General features: G+C 44.7%; 1 protein-coding gene across 2 annotated transcripts in view; it reads right to left on the bottom strand.

The window, feature by feature from the left end:
• Positions 1 to 507: 507 nt before the first annotated feature.
• LOC130833278 (serine/threonine-protein phosphatase 4 regulatory subunit 1-like) overlaps positions 508 to 17,497 on the bottom strand; it is a 72,944-nt gene continuing 55,954 nt past the window's right edge. The window contains exons 11-19 of one of the 2 annotated variants that reach the window (XM_057702735.1): positions 15,563 to 15,756; positions 12,764 to 12,859; positions 11,702 to 11,887; positions 11,290 to 11,451; positions 10,277 to 10,377; positions 8,020 to 8,140; positions 7,085 to 7,219; positions 2,937 to 3,078; positions 508 to 2,109 (exon numbers count right to left, since the gene is read on the bottom strand). In XM_057702735.1, the coding sequence (XP_057558718.1) occupies positions 1,952 to 2,109; positions 2,937 to 3,078; positions 7,085 to 7,219; positions 8,020 to 8,140; positions 10,277 to 10,377; positions 11,290 to 11,451; positions 11,702 to 11,887; positions 12,764 to 12,859; positions 15,563 to 15,756 (1,295 nt within the window). In that variant the 3' untranslated portion in view covers positions 508 to 1,951. The remainder of the gene's footprint in view (positions 2,110 to 2,936; positions 3,079 to 7,084; positions 7,220 to 8,019; positions 8,141 to 10,276; positions 10,378 to 11,289; positions 11,452 to 11,701; positions 11,888 to 12,763; positions 12,860 to 15,562; positions 15,757 to 17,497) is intronic. The other variant, XM_057702734.1, reaches the window with a different exon arrangement.

Raw genomic sequence — 17,497 nt, 5'->3', positions numbered from 1 at the left:
AGCTTTAAACACACTTTTTGCTGAGAAAGTCATAAAAATAGCTTTCCACTGGGAAGGCATTCATATTAACTTACAGACAAATTTTAACACATAAGCTGAAAATTTAAAGGTTAGATTATTTACCAAAGAGTCTCAACAAATCTCTGCCAGCACATCTGATTCAGTAGGCAAATCCTGCACATTACAACACAAACTGAATGTTTTTTCCTTAATGGCAAAAGAAGCTCTGCACAGAATACAAGATTCCAGTTGAGTAATTGTACTTGCTGCTAGATCAACAGATTTTAACAACATGACAATCTCAATTTCTAGGCAATAAAAAAAAATTAAAAATTGCTGTTACTGAAGTAAAACAATATCTCCATCTATTTACTTTGGGCAAGTACTGAATACAAGATAGATTGATTTTTTTGTTTTCCCAATATGTAGTCTCCAATGTATTAATTCACTCTTTGTTGAAGTTGCCAAAATGCTATCCTGGGTTACAATCTGACATTCTCATACATGTGCCTTATTTTCTTTGGCACAGTATAGATTCCTTCCTTTTAAAGAGTCAGCCCAGTGGAATTTGGGGGAGGGGGAAACATCCTGTATACCAGGAAATTCAATATATAGCTCCAGAAATTTTATTTTTAAAATAAGAAAGAAAAGAAAGATAAGAAAAAGATCCAAGGGAAAAATGGAAACAGCTAACGTGCCCTTTGCAGCTAGGCCCTTGGACCCCGTATGGCCTGCTCCTTCCTTCCCTTATGCTTGCCTTTGAGAAGATAAAAATAGAAACGAAAAATAACATCAGCATACAAGTATGCAGAATTTCATCAACGTTTATAGAACCTTGCGTTATTAATTAATGAAAACCCTGTTTAAATTCTACAGTGTCTTTCTCTTAGTCTAAATTTTAAAAGCACAAAATCTAAGTTCTGTGTACTTAGATTTGAAGAGTATCAAAATTTAACTCCCCAAATCACTGGTACTTGTGGCCAACTATATAGACTGATCAGAACCATGCTTTCCTACTTATTTTTGTTAAGATTCTAAAGCATCAGATATAAAGTCAATAACCAGGTATCTCACTGATCAATCTCCCTCCCGAGTTCTTCAACAAATGCTAATATACCCATATAAGAATGAAAATCTTTCTGCTTTATGGCTGTGTCAAAGGCCAGTACGTATCTTTATGGAAACAGTTCCTGCAAGAAGAGGAGGGGGTGAGTACTTGAGGGAAAGTTCCGAGTACAGTCTTTTAACAAAAGTACAATATTAGAAAGAGTGGCATAAATCATTCTTTAGTAGCTCTCTTCAACTATCACATTTTTCAAAAGTAAACAAATAGGGCTATATTTGCAGCAACTCCAAGTGGAACATACATTTAAATGATGTATTTGTTCTGTTCACTGATAGGAGGCTGATCTCACATTAATATATTTCCTTCCTGTCAAGAGTCATTTACGTATGTACAGTATTTCTGTTAAAAATAAAATATAATACCATAAACTATATTTTACCGGAAAGCATGAGGGAAGCCAAATACGCAAGTCTATTAAAGACTTAAAAGCTTCTAATAAAGTACTTTATTGGGGGAGGGGGGGTGGCTGGGGGTTAAATAATACAGTCTGTAATAGAGAAAACAAACCTCTCACAGGCAATCTGATGCCACGGAGGCCCCCGCACCCAGTGAGCCACCTGGTTCTACAACCTTTTCACAGCCTTCCTGATCAGGCAGGTAGGGGCACAGCAGCGCGGCACCGGCCGGGCCACCTGGAACTAGTGCCCATCCCAGGAGCAGTCCCTGTGAGTGCAGATGGGAAGGGGGTCACGTGGGTGTACGACATCAAAGTTTCAAAAATCTCTCCTCCCTGGGCAGGTACGATACAATCAGCTCCCCTTCCAGGAATGGGAAGCAGCATGTCCCGAGCATGAAATGACGGGATTGTGAGTGGTCGCAGGCTGGTTAATCCTGTTTTTCTAGCATGGTAGGGTCTATACTGTTCCGCTTCTTTGGTTCTAGGGTGGCAAAAAAGGAAACATCTTGGTCCTGGTCGGACTGCAAAGCGAAGACAGTCTCTTCAACGACTTCAAGATGAGGGTTACCGGCATTTCTAAAATATGCTAAAGAGAAAAAACATGACATTGAATCACATGTGCCGTGAACTGTGTTCTAAAACATACTCTGGTCTGGGTTCTTTTTTTTAAACCACATCTCAGGACAATAAACCATTTTTCATAGAGGAAGTCCTTTAAAATGATAAAATTGCTTTAATCAGAGAGTATTTCCTAAATTTTAAAGACAAACTTCTAAGAATAGGTATGCATATTTTTTTAACTATAACTAAAAATCTTTTAATATTATCTTTTCTTCCCTCCAACACAAAAGAACTGGCAACATAGAACACAGGAGGAGGGGTGCAGGGTGCGGGCAAGATGGGGTGGAGGGTGGGAGGGAGGTGGCCAGAAAGGCACACGCAGGGCAGGGTTTCAGATGTTCTCCTGTATATGTGGTGGAGAAACAAACTATCCAAGGGACACAGTCTCATATTAAGTCCTGTTCAGGTTTAAAATAACTGACTAGGTTGGGGTATAAACTTTCTCTGACTGACTACAAAATTCATACCATTAAAACCTAATCATAGTCAAAGCTTAAACTGACTACCTTTCATAATCTCTGTCATAGCTTAAAATTTATAAAAGTTTCCCTCATCTCTAGAAGACTATGTAATACTTTGCATTTTAGCATGTTTATTAAATATAAAACTGAGCTATATTAACTCTTAGCCATTTTATAAATAACACATTTTATGCATAAAAATTAATATATCAATTTATACAATAAATCTGACGTATGCTATCACACCATTTGCCACAATCCCCTGAAGAGGAAGTCTAGCTGCTGCCTGATGAAGTTTAAAATCTGTAAGCTAGAAACATGGTTCACGTACCCTTTTCCAAGAGTGTCTGCCTTAGAGCCTTGGCGAGCAGAACCCTTACGTTCGGCACAGGGTCTGATGCAAGGCTTAGCAGGCTGGGGAGTAAGTGTTCCACAAACTGGTCCACAGGGATACACTCCTCGCGCACCACGGCCTGTGGTGAAGAGAAAGCCACAGCCCCAAATGGACAGTCTTCAACAGTGATCAACATGGTTTTTCTAAAAACATACAATTCTGTAATTCCAAAGAGTAATTTCAGGAACTTTTGGTCTGAGGAGTGTGTGTGTGTCTGAATTTTAAAATCTCAACCACTGAATTCGGTTAGAAACACAGTTAACACCTTGTAATTCATCACCAAGCACTGGGGTACAAGTGGTGTAATATCTGGTGGAGAAGGCAAAGGCTTTGGAGTCGGACATGTCCAGGTTCAAAACCTAACCTGGTCACGTCTAGCTCTGTGGCCCTGAGTAAGTGGCTTCAGCTTTCTGGGCCTTGGTTTCCTCATCTGTACAATGGAGTAGCAGTGGGGAGGGCAGATCATTTTTGCAAAGTCCAGCCTTGCGCCTGCCAGTAAGGGTTAAGAACCTTCACACCTGTTACTCACCGGCGCTCAGACTCTGAGGGCAGGGGCCACGCCTGTCCCATGACAGCCAACTCCCAGAACCCAGTGCAGTGCCAGGCCCTCTGTGAACAAGCAACAAATGCTGCTCCTGTAACAGCCACCGGCATTTACTGCTGCTCTATTTACAGAGAGTCTTAAGTGGATTCTCCCATTTCATTCTCACAACCAGTCATGGAAATCAGAATAAGCCTAGTTTTACAGGTGGGTCTAATGTGGTGGTGACATCCAAAGACTCGCGACCAACAAGCAGCAGCAAGGTGGAGATTCCAAGCCAGGAATGTGGGTTCTAAATCCTGCAGCTCTTCCCACTACAGGGTAACAACAGCAGCTGATACCTCCTCAGTGCTTTCCAGGTGCCTGGCACTGTGCTCGGTAACTCAGATGTGTCAGCTCATTAAAGCCTCAGGACCACACTAGGGGCAGGCCTGTACCACTCAACTCCATTTCACAAAAGATGGAAAGGCCGTGCAGAGAGGGGGCTTTGCCCAAGGCCACTCCACAGGGAAACAGTAGACTTGGGCTTCAGACTAACTGGTTTTGACCCCAAAGCCAGCCCCCTAGCCTCCAGGTTATGGTCTCTCCCTGCATTCAGATTATGACTCTTGGGAGGTTCTCCTGGCTGAGTACTCTTTCCTTTTGTTTGTGTTATTGTAGGTTTTCTAAACCTGGAAAGAAAGCACACCAAAAAGCTGATTTTTCTTGAACAGAATTAGTTGGTGTCTTTTCCTTTTGTTTCATCATGGATTGTCTAAATCTCAGAAAAAGAATTTAAAAATAAAAGCAAAAATACCTCATTTACCCTTTCTCCACAAAATAATGTGCAGCACTGACTTCTTCTTTATAAAAGTCTGTGGTGTCAGGCCTGTGGTTTGTGAATTTGGCACTTTCTCTGCCCCCCCACTGCACTTCTGCAAGTAGATGGCCAAAGTACCCCTGTGATACCCCTGCGGGTCTGCCCTGCTGAATTCTTCAGTGGGGTGGGTGTGGTTCAGAGGGAGGGAAAGGGGGATTGGGGCCCGGGGTCAGGTAGAACCCAGTCACAGCTTTACTGTACTACTGACAAAGCTGGGTGATGGGTACCCGGAGACTCATTCTACTGTTCCCTCTACCTTTGTATAGGATAGAATATATGCATAAGGAAAAGTTAAACTGTTAAAATAACACTTTAGCAGAAAAAAAATCATGGCTTTATACTTCCTGTGTGATCTTGAGCAAGTTACTTAACCTCTCTGGGCTTCAACTCCTTCAGCTAAAAAAAACTGGTCTAAAAATATATGGGGACACACATGAGCCTCCTAGATCTAGCTTCCTCCACAAAAGGGCAGACAGCAGAATCAAGCAGTATCAGCAGTATTTCGTCTTGTGGAACTGACAACCACAGCCACAGAAAGATAGAGAAAATGAAAAAGCAGAGGACTTTGTACCAGATGAAGGGACAGGATAAAACCCCAGAAAAACAACTAAATGAAGAGGAGATAGGCACCCTTCCAGAAAAAGAATTCAGAATAATGATGCTGAAGATGATCCAGGACTTTGAAAAAAGACTGGATGCAAAGATCAAAAATTTTCCCAAAGACCTGGAAGAATTAAAGAGCAAACAAACAGAGATATGCAACACAACAACTGAAATGAACAATACACTAGAAGGAACCAATAGCAGATTGAGGCAGGAGGATGAATAAGTGACCTGGAAGACAGAATGGTGATAATCACTGATGTGGAAAAGAATAAAGAAAAAAGAATGAAAAGAACTGAAGACAGCCTAAGAGACTTCTGGGACAATGTTAAACGCACCAACATTCGCATTATAGGGGTCCCAGAAGGAGAAAAGAGAGAGAAAGGACCTGAGAAAATATTGGAAGAGATTATAGTTGACAACGTCCCTAACATGGGAAAGGAAACAGCTACCCCAGTGCAGGAAGCGCAGAGAGTCCCAGGCAAGATAAACCCAAGGAGAAACACGCCAAGACATATAGTAGCCAAATTGACAAAAAAGTAAAGACAGAGAAATGTTATTAAAAGCAACAAGGGTAAAACGACAAATAACATACAAGGGAACTCCCATAAGGGTAACAGCTGATTTCTCAGCAGAAACTCTGCAAGCCAGAGGGAGTGGCATGATATATTTAAAGTGATGAAAGGGAAGAACCTACAACCAAGAATACTCGACCCAGCAAGGATCTCATTCAGATTCGACAGAGAAATCAAAAGCTTTACAGACAAGCAACAGCTAAGAGAATTCAGCACCACCAAACCAGCCCTACAACAAATGCTAAAGGAACTTCTCTAAGCGGGAAACAGAAGAGAAGAAAAGGACCCACAAAAACAAAAAGAAAACAATTAAGAAAATGGTAATAGGAACATACATATCAATAATTACCTTGAATGTAAATGGACTAAATGCACCAACCAAAAGACACAGACTGGCTGAATGGATACAAAAACAAGACCCATATGTATGCTGTCTACAAGAAACCCACTTCAGACCAAGGGACACATACAGACGGAAAGTGAGGGGATGGAAAAAGATATTCCATACAAATGAAAATCAAAAGAAAGCTGGAGTAGCAATACTCATATCAGATAAAACAGACTTTAAAATAAAAAATGTTACAATAGACAAGAAAGGACATTACATAAAGATCAAGGGATCCATCCAAGAAGAGGAGATAACAATTATAAATATATATGCACCCAATATAGAAGCACCTCAATACATAAGGCAAATGCTAACAACTATGAAAGAGAAAATGCAAGGTAGAAAGAGAGACACAGATGTAGAGAACAAGCACATGAACACCAAGTGGGGAAAGTGGGGAGGGTTGGGGGGGAATGAATTGAGAGATTGGGATACCAAATTGTACACTCCAAATATATGCTGTTTATTGTCTAACTGTATCTCAATTAAAAAAAAAAAAGTATATGGGGTGCACCAGGCTCAACACCTGGTAGACTTTCTTATTAGGATGAGATGTAAGATGAGATGCCCGGCACACAGAGGTCATCAAAACGGCAGCCATCATCCCAGACACACATCAATCATGCCCTCATTTCCAAGACACTAAGTAGAGATGGTGACCTGAGGAGCTGACCTTCACCTTAAAGAGATGAAACAGTCTCCAAGCTGCCCTGTCGCTATGCTCCTCACCCCATCTTCCTCCTTCCCCACTGGGGGTGGGTGCAGTGATAAGCGGTGCTGGACTGGACATGGCGGGAGCAAGGGCTGGGCCTGGCCCCCATCTCCCCGGATGGAAGGTGCTGGAGAGCAGGAGGTTGTTCCTGATCTGTCTCTAGCATCTAGAGCATGCCTGGCACACAGTAGGTGCTAAGTCACTATCCACAGGATGACTACACAGAAGAGCTGGGTAACCCTGGGCAAGTCACTCTGCCTGACTGGGTTGTCACAATCTCCTGTGAGATTAGGGGGTTCGGTGCAATGATCCTCAGCTCCTAGCTAGTCTTCCAGGGCTGAGATTCTTTGCCTGGTGCTGTGTGTTGATATCACATGGCAAATGTACTCCCCCCAGGCCCTGCTAACCTGACAGATGAAAGCAAACGCTTGCCTCCCGACCCACTTGGAACAGTGCCGGAACCTCAGGATGAGTTCATTGATGAAATTTAACCCCAATGCACTTTCACTGTTTGAATAGAACTTCTGCAGAATTGCCACAACCTGTGAAAAATATTAGAAGAGCAAATTTAAAATGCTGCCATCTACTTGAATTATGAATACTACTCTACACGGAAACTAGACATTTTTATGCACCCTTCCACCTTTAAAATTAATTTATAAGCATGGGAGAAAGTAATTTTTGGCACAGTGATCATTAGAACACAGAGGAAAAAAGATGTTTAAATATATGGCAACACACACACACACACACACCCCCCCCACACACATAAAACCCTTCATAAACATGAAATTTTAAAAAGGGACTGGCATTAGAAAAATACGTTATTAATCTTAAGATTCCAAATTTTAGAAACTGTCCCCCTGCATAACAACTAAATCATCACCTTTCAGAACATGTCATTTTTATAAAATTTTAACACCATCAGAGTACCTTAGTAAATCAATATTTCCAAATGAAATTTTTTTTCCTCAGTACTTGGCTGGTATAAGCCCACATAAAACAGGACTGGCTTTTCTTTGCTGGCGTCTCTGCTCACTACCTACTTTTCTACAAAACCGTGCTGGAGAGTCAACCCAATCTGTGTTTAAAAGAAACACTAAGCCATTGTTTAAAGGGTTTCATACACAAAGTGATTTATCCACAATTTTCAACACTCAAGCATACAGCTATCTTATATGTTGATAAAACTATAATACAATCCCTAATTTCAAAACTTAAAAGCTGCTTTCATGGGTAAATGGACAAATTAAGCCCAGAAAAAATAAAGGAGTTAAAATGGAAGAAAAATAAATATTCCTTTTCCTAAAAATCATAAACAGAAAAGGCCATAATTCCTTACGAGTTTGAAGGAGATCCACCGAACCTCAGAAACTTTATCTGCACATAACTTTAAGGCAAGATGCGTTAAATAATCGTAAACATCATTGGGGTTATAGAGCTCCAAAATCAGTATCAGCTGTCTGAAATTTAAAAAAAAGAAAGAAATTGTTTTTGGGGTGAGAAACACATTATTAACCTCTTTTTACTCTCATTTCATCTTATAGATAAAAATAGCCAGGCTCGGAGATGAACACAAGCAGAGAGCTGAGTGAAAATGGCAACACAAAGAAAAGTGGGGCAACAAACCTTAATTCTTCCCCTCTCTCACACACACAAATCAAACAGAAAGGAAATAAATTAAACTTTGTAAAACAGAGGCTGAGAAATTTATGAATAGGGATTAAATATTTCAACTTTAGGTTATCAGTTCGAAAGCACATAAAACTTTAAAAATCAGATAACATAAAAATAGCCAGGACGCTGAAGTTCCCAAAGATCAACAGATCAAGGGAAAAAGAATGAGAGGCCACCGCCTCCAGTCACCCAGGGTCCCTGACGCTTCAAGTTCAATGTCCGCTTTCCTGGCCGCTGGCGCTCTGCGCAGGGGCCTCTCAGCCCAGCAAGGTCGGCACGGAGGGAACGCGAGCGCGGGCTCCTCACTCCCAGGGAACACGCACAAGGTGGCCGGTGGGAGAACCTACCACCACAGCTTTCCCTGTTTTCCAAATGGGGAAGGGGACAAGGGCATGAAAATAAACGTCATTTTTTCCACACTGGCAAAGAAAGGAAATGAAAAAGAGATTGGAAGGAAGTTAGAACCAGAAGCCAGGAGTGCCGCTGAATACTTTCATATCAAAATGCACTGCTTTCAGAAAAATGATACAATATCGTGGGCACGGAAGCACAGAATTCATATCAGTGGCTTTGGCTTCAATAACCACCGCAGAGATGTTAGATAGCCCGCGCTCGCAGATAACGCCGTCGGGCGAAGCGGCCCGACCCCGGGAAGCGGGTCATCGCAGCCGTGCGGCACCGGCACCGGCTCCGGCTCCGGCTCCACACCGTCCCCGGCCCGGGAAGCGGGTCAGCCGGTCCCCTGCCCCGACTCCATCCCGGTCTCCGGCCCCGGCCCCAACGCCAGTCCGCGGTCCCCGGTTCAGTGCCCGTCGGCCCCGAGCCCACACCCGTCTGCATCCGCGTCCCCCATCCCCATCCCCATCCCCATCCCCATCCCCGGGAAGCGGGGCGGCCCAGCCCGAGACGGACCTCGCCGAGTTCCCATACTCAGCCGCTAGAGGGCGCGATGCTCTCATGGAAAAAACGTGGGCCTGTTTTTCTGGGTTCTCTTAGAATATTCGCGGGGAACATGGCATAATGACTGAAACCTCAATCTCTCAAATTAAGCATAATGATTAAGGATCACAGCAAAGAGAAAATCTTTTAGTTTGACCCTGGCATTGGCTGAATCATATCCTGAATAGCTACAAAAGCCTGACAGATTTCTACAGGGAAGACAATTATCCGGAAGATTTCTAGTTGAGGGCCAGAAAAATGAAAACCAGAGATACTGAAATAAATCTCGACAAGGTGAAAACGAAAACCCAAACACGACCACCACAAACAAATCCACTCGACAGTGCGGGAAGCACATTATACACCTCTGGAAGGAGAAGTATTTAAAGTGACGCTTTCACTCTTTTAAAATCACCAAAACCTTGAACATTCCTCCTGCCGGCACAGAACGGGGAATGAAATAACCCCTTCACACACAGAATGATGTACAGATCTGAGCCACCTTGGGGGACGCTTTTAGTTCATAATCGCCTCATCTGGGTGAGGCCTTTTCATATCTCTCACTGTAGCATAATTTTCTTTAGGAGCTGAAGTGTATACAGCATGCTGTGCCCTTACACAGAGGGCTACACTCAGAATGTTCAAGAAAGCTTTGGCAAAAACTGCTCCGATTAATAGGAAAATATTGAAGAGTGGGTGATGCATCTTTTATTTGGTTCAAGTAAATTGCCTTACAGAACAGCAGAACACTCTAATTGCAAAGTGACTCTCACCCTGTCTGGGTCTGAAAATGAATGTCTCCCCGGAGACTGTGGTATTTGTAACTTAGAGCTCTGGAATTCAGTTTATCCCTTAATAAAAACATGATCTCTTTATCCAAAGGAACACTCCTACTGCTACTTCAGAAATCAATTATAAGGCAGGGCAAGTAAGAATTATTCCATCTAGTTTGCCTCTCATAACCCCAAACAGGTTTTACTTACTCTGCTAGTTCATATCGAAACCTCCAATTCCTGCTGTTATCGGTCACTACAAATTCTTGAAGCTGATAAAGATATTCTCTCCTCTTGTCTTCATGAAGCAACTAGTTTTTAAAAATGTATATATAAATAAAAATATATAATCCTTCAAAATGTCCCCCAATACACTGTTTTATTACACTCGAGAGTATATATTTGCCAACGGCCAGAACCGTGCGTTCCCCTGGCGCCTGGCACGCCATCACCCGTGGCTGTGGGTTAGCTTTGCTGTCAGCAGACGCCCCGCACATCCCTGACTGCGTCTAACCTTCCTCCCCTGGTTCGCGTATGTGCTTGTGTTGCTACACGCCCCCTACTCATCCTTCTTTCACAATTTCCTGCCTGAAAAAAAACCAAGCGTGTGTGTGTGTGTGTGTGTGCTCGGAAGATAATGCCACGCTGCTTGCTGGCGAGGTAGCACTGCTCCCGCTCCGGCTCCCGCACCAGCCAGGACAATCTCCCACGCGGCAGGCACCAGGCTCCATCAAGGGCAGCTCCTGGTCACGTGGACGTGAGTGATTCGTTCCTCTAGGTCATTTTTAAACTCTTAGTTTTACACTCATCATTCCTTTATGGGGGGGAAGAAAGGCAAGAAGGGAGGCAGCCACATCTTGCAAGAAAAAGCCCTTCATGCAGAACGGAGATTGGATTTCAGCCGGGCTCTTCCCTTAGGTGACCCCAGGCAAGTCACGCGCCACCCGGGAGCCCGGTTCCTTCTTTCTCTGAGGGTGCTGGGCCATCTGTCTACCATCCTCCATGCCATTAGAACTCGAAGGGACAGGAAGATGACGAGGGAAGGTATAAATACATTTACCTGTCACTGAAAGAATGCCCACTTTAAGATTCTGTGTTTCAACTGAAGAAACCCAGACAGCTCTTTTTTTTTGTCCCCCCCACTGATACATTACATATCCAGGGTTTTAAAAAATGGTATTGAAGTGCGGAGGTTTGTTTTTCATTTTAATCCTTCTTCCTACCTTTAGAAAGTCATATAGGTGTTTGAGAACTCCTATTCGTACTTCATCCAGGTCCTTTAAAAATCCGTTGAAGATGGGCAGCAGGTCGGCAGCTGTTAACTGATCCCCAAGGATCACAGCCAGCTCGTGGATGGAGAAGGCTAGGGTCCGACGGACCTTCCACTGGGGGTGCACAGAGACATGCAAAAGGCAAGCATAATTCAGTGTTATCAAGAGCCTAAGTGGCATCTGTGGAGCAAGACTGATACTGCCAGGTGTTGACCACTTCAAGCTTTATTTCATCAGAGACCAGTAGACATGCCAACCGGGGCCACGTAAAATACAGGTCAGCATGCCTTGCCGCAGCTTTCCTTTCTTCCTAATCAGAGGACCCATCCTATTCTGCGCCTGCCTCTGAAAAGCCTCCTTTTACCTGCACGTCGGAAGCCAGCGTCTCGTACGTATCTTTGAGGCAGTGCCAATTCTGCCTGCCCAGGGTCAGTGCCACCCCCGGGAGGCTATAGGCGCAGTGTTTGGCTATGTCAGTATCGACGGTCTGGGCTCGAGCCGGGTCGGTCATGGACACGTACTGATCTAGCAGGGGCTGAGGTATTACGTCCTGGGAAACAGGAGAGAAAGGAAACCATCATGCTTGCAGGAGAGATGGAAAAGACTCATGAAAGGCAAGAACATTGGAACCTGGAGGTGAAGAGAGCAAAATAGAAATGAAAGAGGAACAAGGGGCCTTCCCAAAGCGTGGGGCTCTGCATTGCATGAGCTTCTCGTTCTGCAGGGAGTGAGTTTTCAACTTGGTCTGAAGTTAAAGCAGTGCCCGCACTCACCTTTTCTAAACTGGTCCAACACTTGATATCACAGAGCACAGTCTAGAACATTAACGTTTGATTGGTCTGGTACACGCAGCTCTGGAGAATGCAAACTAGCTCCTCTTTTCTTATAACTGCCCCCAGCACCTATGGCCGGAGCCCCTACACTCTGCTCACTACTACCTTTTTCTAACTGATGGGATACTGCCTTCATAAGACATCATCCACTTACCTTTTTCTCTGCAAGGACAATAGGATACAATAATTAAAAACCTTTAAGAGAACTTCCATAGCACAAGAAGCTAATCCATGAGACAGAACAAAACCAAACACAGTTCAACAAAGGAAGCTGTCGGAAACTTTTCAGACAAAAAAGGAGCTAAATGGCTTGTATAAACAGACACTAAATATTAATGTATACATACGAAATTCTTTTCTCATATTTGATCTGCTTTATTAAAATACCATTCTAGATTGTTCAGAAGACTTTAAACATGACTTGAGAATTTGTTTTTTTTAAGTTAGAGAGGAAATATTAGCCACACAGATTATGAACTAAGATATGTCATTAATATTGATGGAAGAAAAACATTTGGTTCCAACAGCCATTCTTAAATTTAACTTCCAGAAAATGTAAAGTTTTAAACTGCTTTTCCTTTGAAGGAACGAACCTGTAGTTTGGAGTTATTCCTGTCCAGTGGGCTAGAGCCATGCCTCTGGGCCGTCTCCAGACGGTCACTGGCTCCAGTGTCAGGTCTGCCTGGGCCCTGCAGAGTCGATTGGGCATGTTACCGACGCAGTCCAAAGGGGGAAACTGTCCCACCGCACCCCACCCCACTTCAAAGAATCCTCTTTCAAGGCCAGAAACGACCTCTGCAGACCAAGACTAGAGCTCCCCTGAAGTCAATGGTATCTCTCCAGATGTGAACAAATACATCTGCACAGTTATATTTATATATATTGCCTAGGTCAGTCATTTCAAGAGCATTTTAATTTCAAAACTGCTTGAGGCCCTTACAAAAGACAGGCTTTCATTGGTGAGTACCAACTTGAGTCTGCATTTACCCTTCTTTAAGCCCCGGGGTCCCCAGTGTGGTTAACCAATGCCTTTAAGTAGCAGTCACATATTTAAAGCATAGACCACTCCAGAAGGCAGGGCGAGGTTTGCAAGAAATGGAGAACAGCTCCTCCCGCGTTTCTCGGGGGTGGGAGAGCACAGTGCTGCCGACTGCAGAGGGAGGGCGCCGAGGCGATGGGGGGGACCCGTGTAATCCAAGCGAAAAGACGTGGCTGATGAAAGCGTATTTACCTGGAAAACTGTTCTCAATTTTCACATGTACAAATACCTCTAATGTTTGCTGATGAACCTTTACACTAGGTTAACAATTAAAATGAGCAGGACCGTCCGGCGGTGACATATTGGTCTCTGGTCATTGATTAACATTAACTGAGATGGACCTGACCTTCTCCTTCAACCATAACATGGATTTTCCTACTTGCACTTGAAATGTCATACTGTCTACCAGCTTAATGGATTCTGACAAATCAGCTCAATATATGATCCGGGAAAGTCGATTAATACACCGATAGATGCTTCGTTTGCTCTGAGGCATGCTACGAGAATCTTCAGTTCCCAAGGTTTTCACTGAAATGCACTGCTTCTTTTAATAGAGGACGTGATAAAACAGAAATGTTTTGGTATGATAACCTATGACCCCAATTTCTCCAGGCTAATGAATTCATATAGATTAATAAATAATAAATCATACTTCTTCTTCTAGGAATTAATTTTATTCCAAAGTCTTCAGGGCCATAGTTACATACAGCACTTACTCCAGGAGTCAATTTAAGGTTTAAGTAAATCACCCCAAGTCAAGGCAACCCCAGAAGAAATTGGGAGGTCATTTCCCCAGAAAACCACCTGGCAGTCAAAAGAGACAAGTGAGAAGAAACAGGTCCCTCCTTCCCCTGGGCATCTCAGGACTGAGTTGGTGCATGAGGATGGCAAAGCTGGACCAGGGTCAACCCAAGGGCTGAGGTGTCCAGCCTCCCAGCCTCCCCTCCTCTTCTGTACTCATTGCTTCAGCTCTTTAAGGTTTTTTTGTTTGGTTGGTTGGTTTTCTTGTTTTGTGTTTTTTTTTTTTTTGCTTCTTTTTCCTTCTTTTGCAGCTAGAAGCATCCCGACTGATCCCTTAGGAACCTCAGAGTCAGATTCAAGAGCCCTGACATCCCTTGCCATGAACCAAGAGCCAAGTCATCCAGGCCCTTCAAGAGCCTTTACTCAAGACGGCCAAGCTGGAGGAATCTGTCCTCGCTTTTCCTTTCTCACTTCTGTATATGACAAAGAAGCCTGAGTACCATCACATTTCCCACCAAGGTAAACATGGCCACACCTTTCCACTGAACACAGGGTACTTTTATACTCCAGGGAACAAAGGTAACAATGTGCATGAGCTTCCCTGCCTGTTTTTTGAAACAAGTCAGCACAATAGGATATCATCTCATTTCTTACTAATCAAAGGCAACCTTAATAACTCTTGAACATTTTATATGCAGGCTTTTTTAATTCGTCTTTTGTGTAGCTTCACTGGAGCAGACCAAAGGGGTAAATAAAGGGAGGTGATGTCAGTTTAATCATGAAACTCAAAATATAAACTGTGTGAATGGAGAAACAACTGGTGTTCCTGGAGACCTGGAGACCACACGCGGAAGAGCGGCTCCACCGTGGCACATGAGCACGAGAGGTGCCCACACACTGTGACTTTGTGACCACGGACCCCTTGCTAGTTTTACTTCACTAGTCTCTTCACTACCTGTGGAGGAGCCCAGCTCAAAGGGGTCCACGCACAAGCTTAGTAGGAATTAGTGAGGCATCAGAACCTCCCACCACGAGCGAGCAGGAAAGCTGGAGAACTTCAAGGTAAGAAATAAGTGCCAGGCTTCCTCCTCACCCCGGAGGTGGAGTCCCGGTCCCATGGGGGCTGGTTCCAGACCAGAGGAGAAACCGCGAGGAGCTCCTGGCTTTTCAAAATCTCTCCTCCGAGCAATAGCATCAGCACCACTCCTGAGCCGCCACAGGTTAAAGGAGGCCCACAGGACGGGCTGGAGGTGATGCGCCACCTCAAAGGCCACCGTCAACTCGACGTGCAGGGAGCTGCGTGGCTCCACCTCCCCGACTGCTGAAAGGTGTGCCCGTCGGTTAGCGGTGAAACAGAGCCTTCAGGCGGCTAATCCCCCGAAGAACCAGGTCTCCCTGCCTCTGGAGAGGTCTCCCCACCTCTGTTTGGTGGAGGAGAGCCGGGGTTATCAATCACCTGATTGATTTGTTGTCTAGTTATCCAAAACATGACCTTAAGAATAAAATTAAATTCACCATTTATCATTTCTGCCAGGATATATTAATAAAAGAAAGTGCAGCTTTGTGATTTCTGTCACATCCTTGGCAGCTGAGGGAGAGGGCAAAGACTCACTGTGCTTTGTAATATCCTGGCCACGGAGAGCTCGCTCTGTGGCGAGGCGGCCGCCGGGGCCGTGCGACCGTCAGAGGCGGGGCTGGGACCTGAAATGGACACTTCATTTAGCCCTTCTGTCGCCTGGCGTTCCGCCTCATTCCCAGAGTCAAGCTGTACGGCCCTCAGTGCGGCTGACAATACCTGAACTTGAGCTGCAGGGAGACAAGTTCAAGACTGTTAATAACTTTACTTGGTTTGTTGGGTTTCCCTTCACAGAAAGGCAGGCTAGACGTGGATGCCCCGCACAAGCACCCTGCCACACGTCCACACGTCCCCCCACCCCGGGCAGGTGCGAGCGCTCACCCAGGCGCTGATGTTTACGGCCATTAACTTTAACTTTTCCTACTAAACGCTGCCATGCACAGAGCATCAAATCTGAATGCGAAAAGCCTCAATTAGGAGAATCAGAGTCAACTTGATCATCCTTCACAGAAAGACAGCACAACGCACCTGAAGGCCACTCACTGTCTGGAGGCCCAGCACGTGGCGGGGGGGGGGACCCGTCCCCCACTTATAAAGCAGGTGGCCGCCTGCTCCACCACACGCATACATCCTCAGGTGTGTGCCGGGATCGGTCCAGCCAGGGCCACACGGATGAGCAAGGACCTTGCTCACCCAGCCCCAAGGGCTACTCGTTCTTTCTGTCCACAGTACAGCTGTTTGAGACCCTCCTAACAGTGAAGAGGACAGATTTCACATGCCTTTCTGTCAAAACTGATGTTTTCGTGTCTGCCACCTCCAAACACACACACAATGCTGCCTGCATCCTGTTTTCTACAAGTTAAATCCAACAAGAGTCATTAACACGTTTAGAGCTTGCAAGGGCTCCCCACTGGGCCCAGGGCAAGGTGCCAGGCCCTTCCCAGGGGTCTCAGTGACACTTCCAGCCATGGCCAGTTCACAAATATCCAACGTGTCGCTTACTTCTGAGTCTTTTGGGGTCCCAGATCCCTCTGAGCACTGATGAAAGCTGCAGGTCCTTTCTTACAAAGAAATTAAGTCTCCACATGCACACAAGATTTGACAAACAACGATTTCAGGAAACAGGAAGAAACCTCTAAAACTCATCCCTCGACTTCTCGAGACAATGGAGTCCTGGCTGTCATCTAAAGCCCGCGTCAAATGTCAGCTGTTCTGCGAGGGCTTCTCCCAGACGCTTCCTCTGCCCCCAGGAGGGACTGGCTTCCTGCCCTCTGTGCCCACCCCGTCCCCGTCCTTGCCACTCCCTATGCTGGGTGCTTGTTTCCACAACCCCTCAACCAGACCCTGAGGGCTTCACGTGTTGGGCATCACGGCCCCAGCACCCGGCCTGGGTCCAAGCACTGAATAATGCAGCTTTAGAAATGTGTTTTCCAAAAAAAGCAGACCTTTGTCTATAACTATTAGAAGCGATATGTTACATGTGCTCATTCCTTCAGCAAACATTGACTTAATTTCCTTTATAAATTTAAAGACAAAGAATAATCACAAGGCTAACTGGATTTTCACATTTCCTTTCCCGAAAGTGTCACAGATCTTTGCCCGGCAACAGCAGCAAGTGTTGTTTTTTTCCAACTTCCCCAACTCAAGGAAAAATACAAATACAGGCCTGTCCAGAGAAAGAAGAGGCGTGATGATGGATACGGACTGTGAGGCCTGGCTCCCAGATCACACGCTCAGTGGGAACACTACAGTCACAAAATGAAAAACACCCCAAAGAAGAAGTTGTACTTTTCCTGGCTGTACAAAGGCAAAAACCTTAAGGTTTGGGTAAGGGCTGAGTTAACAGCCTCCAGAAGGAGCACCATCCTCAGCTGCTCTTAACTAGAAAGGGCATTGGTAGAACCGTGTCCAAGACACTAACAAAATTTCCACCTCTCCAGACACACCCGAGAACTACCCGCTTTTATCTGA

The sequence above is a fragment of the Hippopotamus amphibius genome, chromosome 12 (assembly GCF_030028045.1).
Source record: "Hippopotamus amphibius kiboko isolate mHipAmp2 chromosome 12, mHipAmp2.hap2, whole genome shotgun sequence".
NCBI lineage: Eukaryota > Metazoa > Chordata > Mammalia > Artiodactyla > Hippopotamidae > Hippopotamus > Hippopotamus amphibius.
This window is presented reverse-complemented; position numbering and strand designations above follow the sequence as displayed.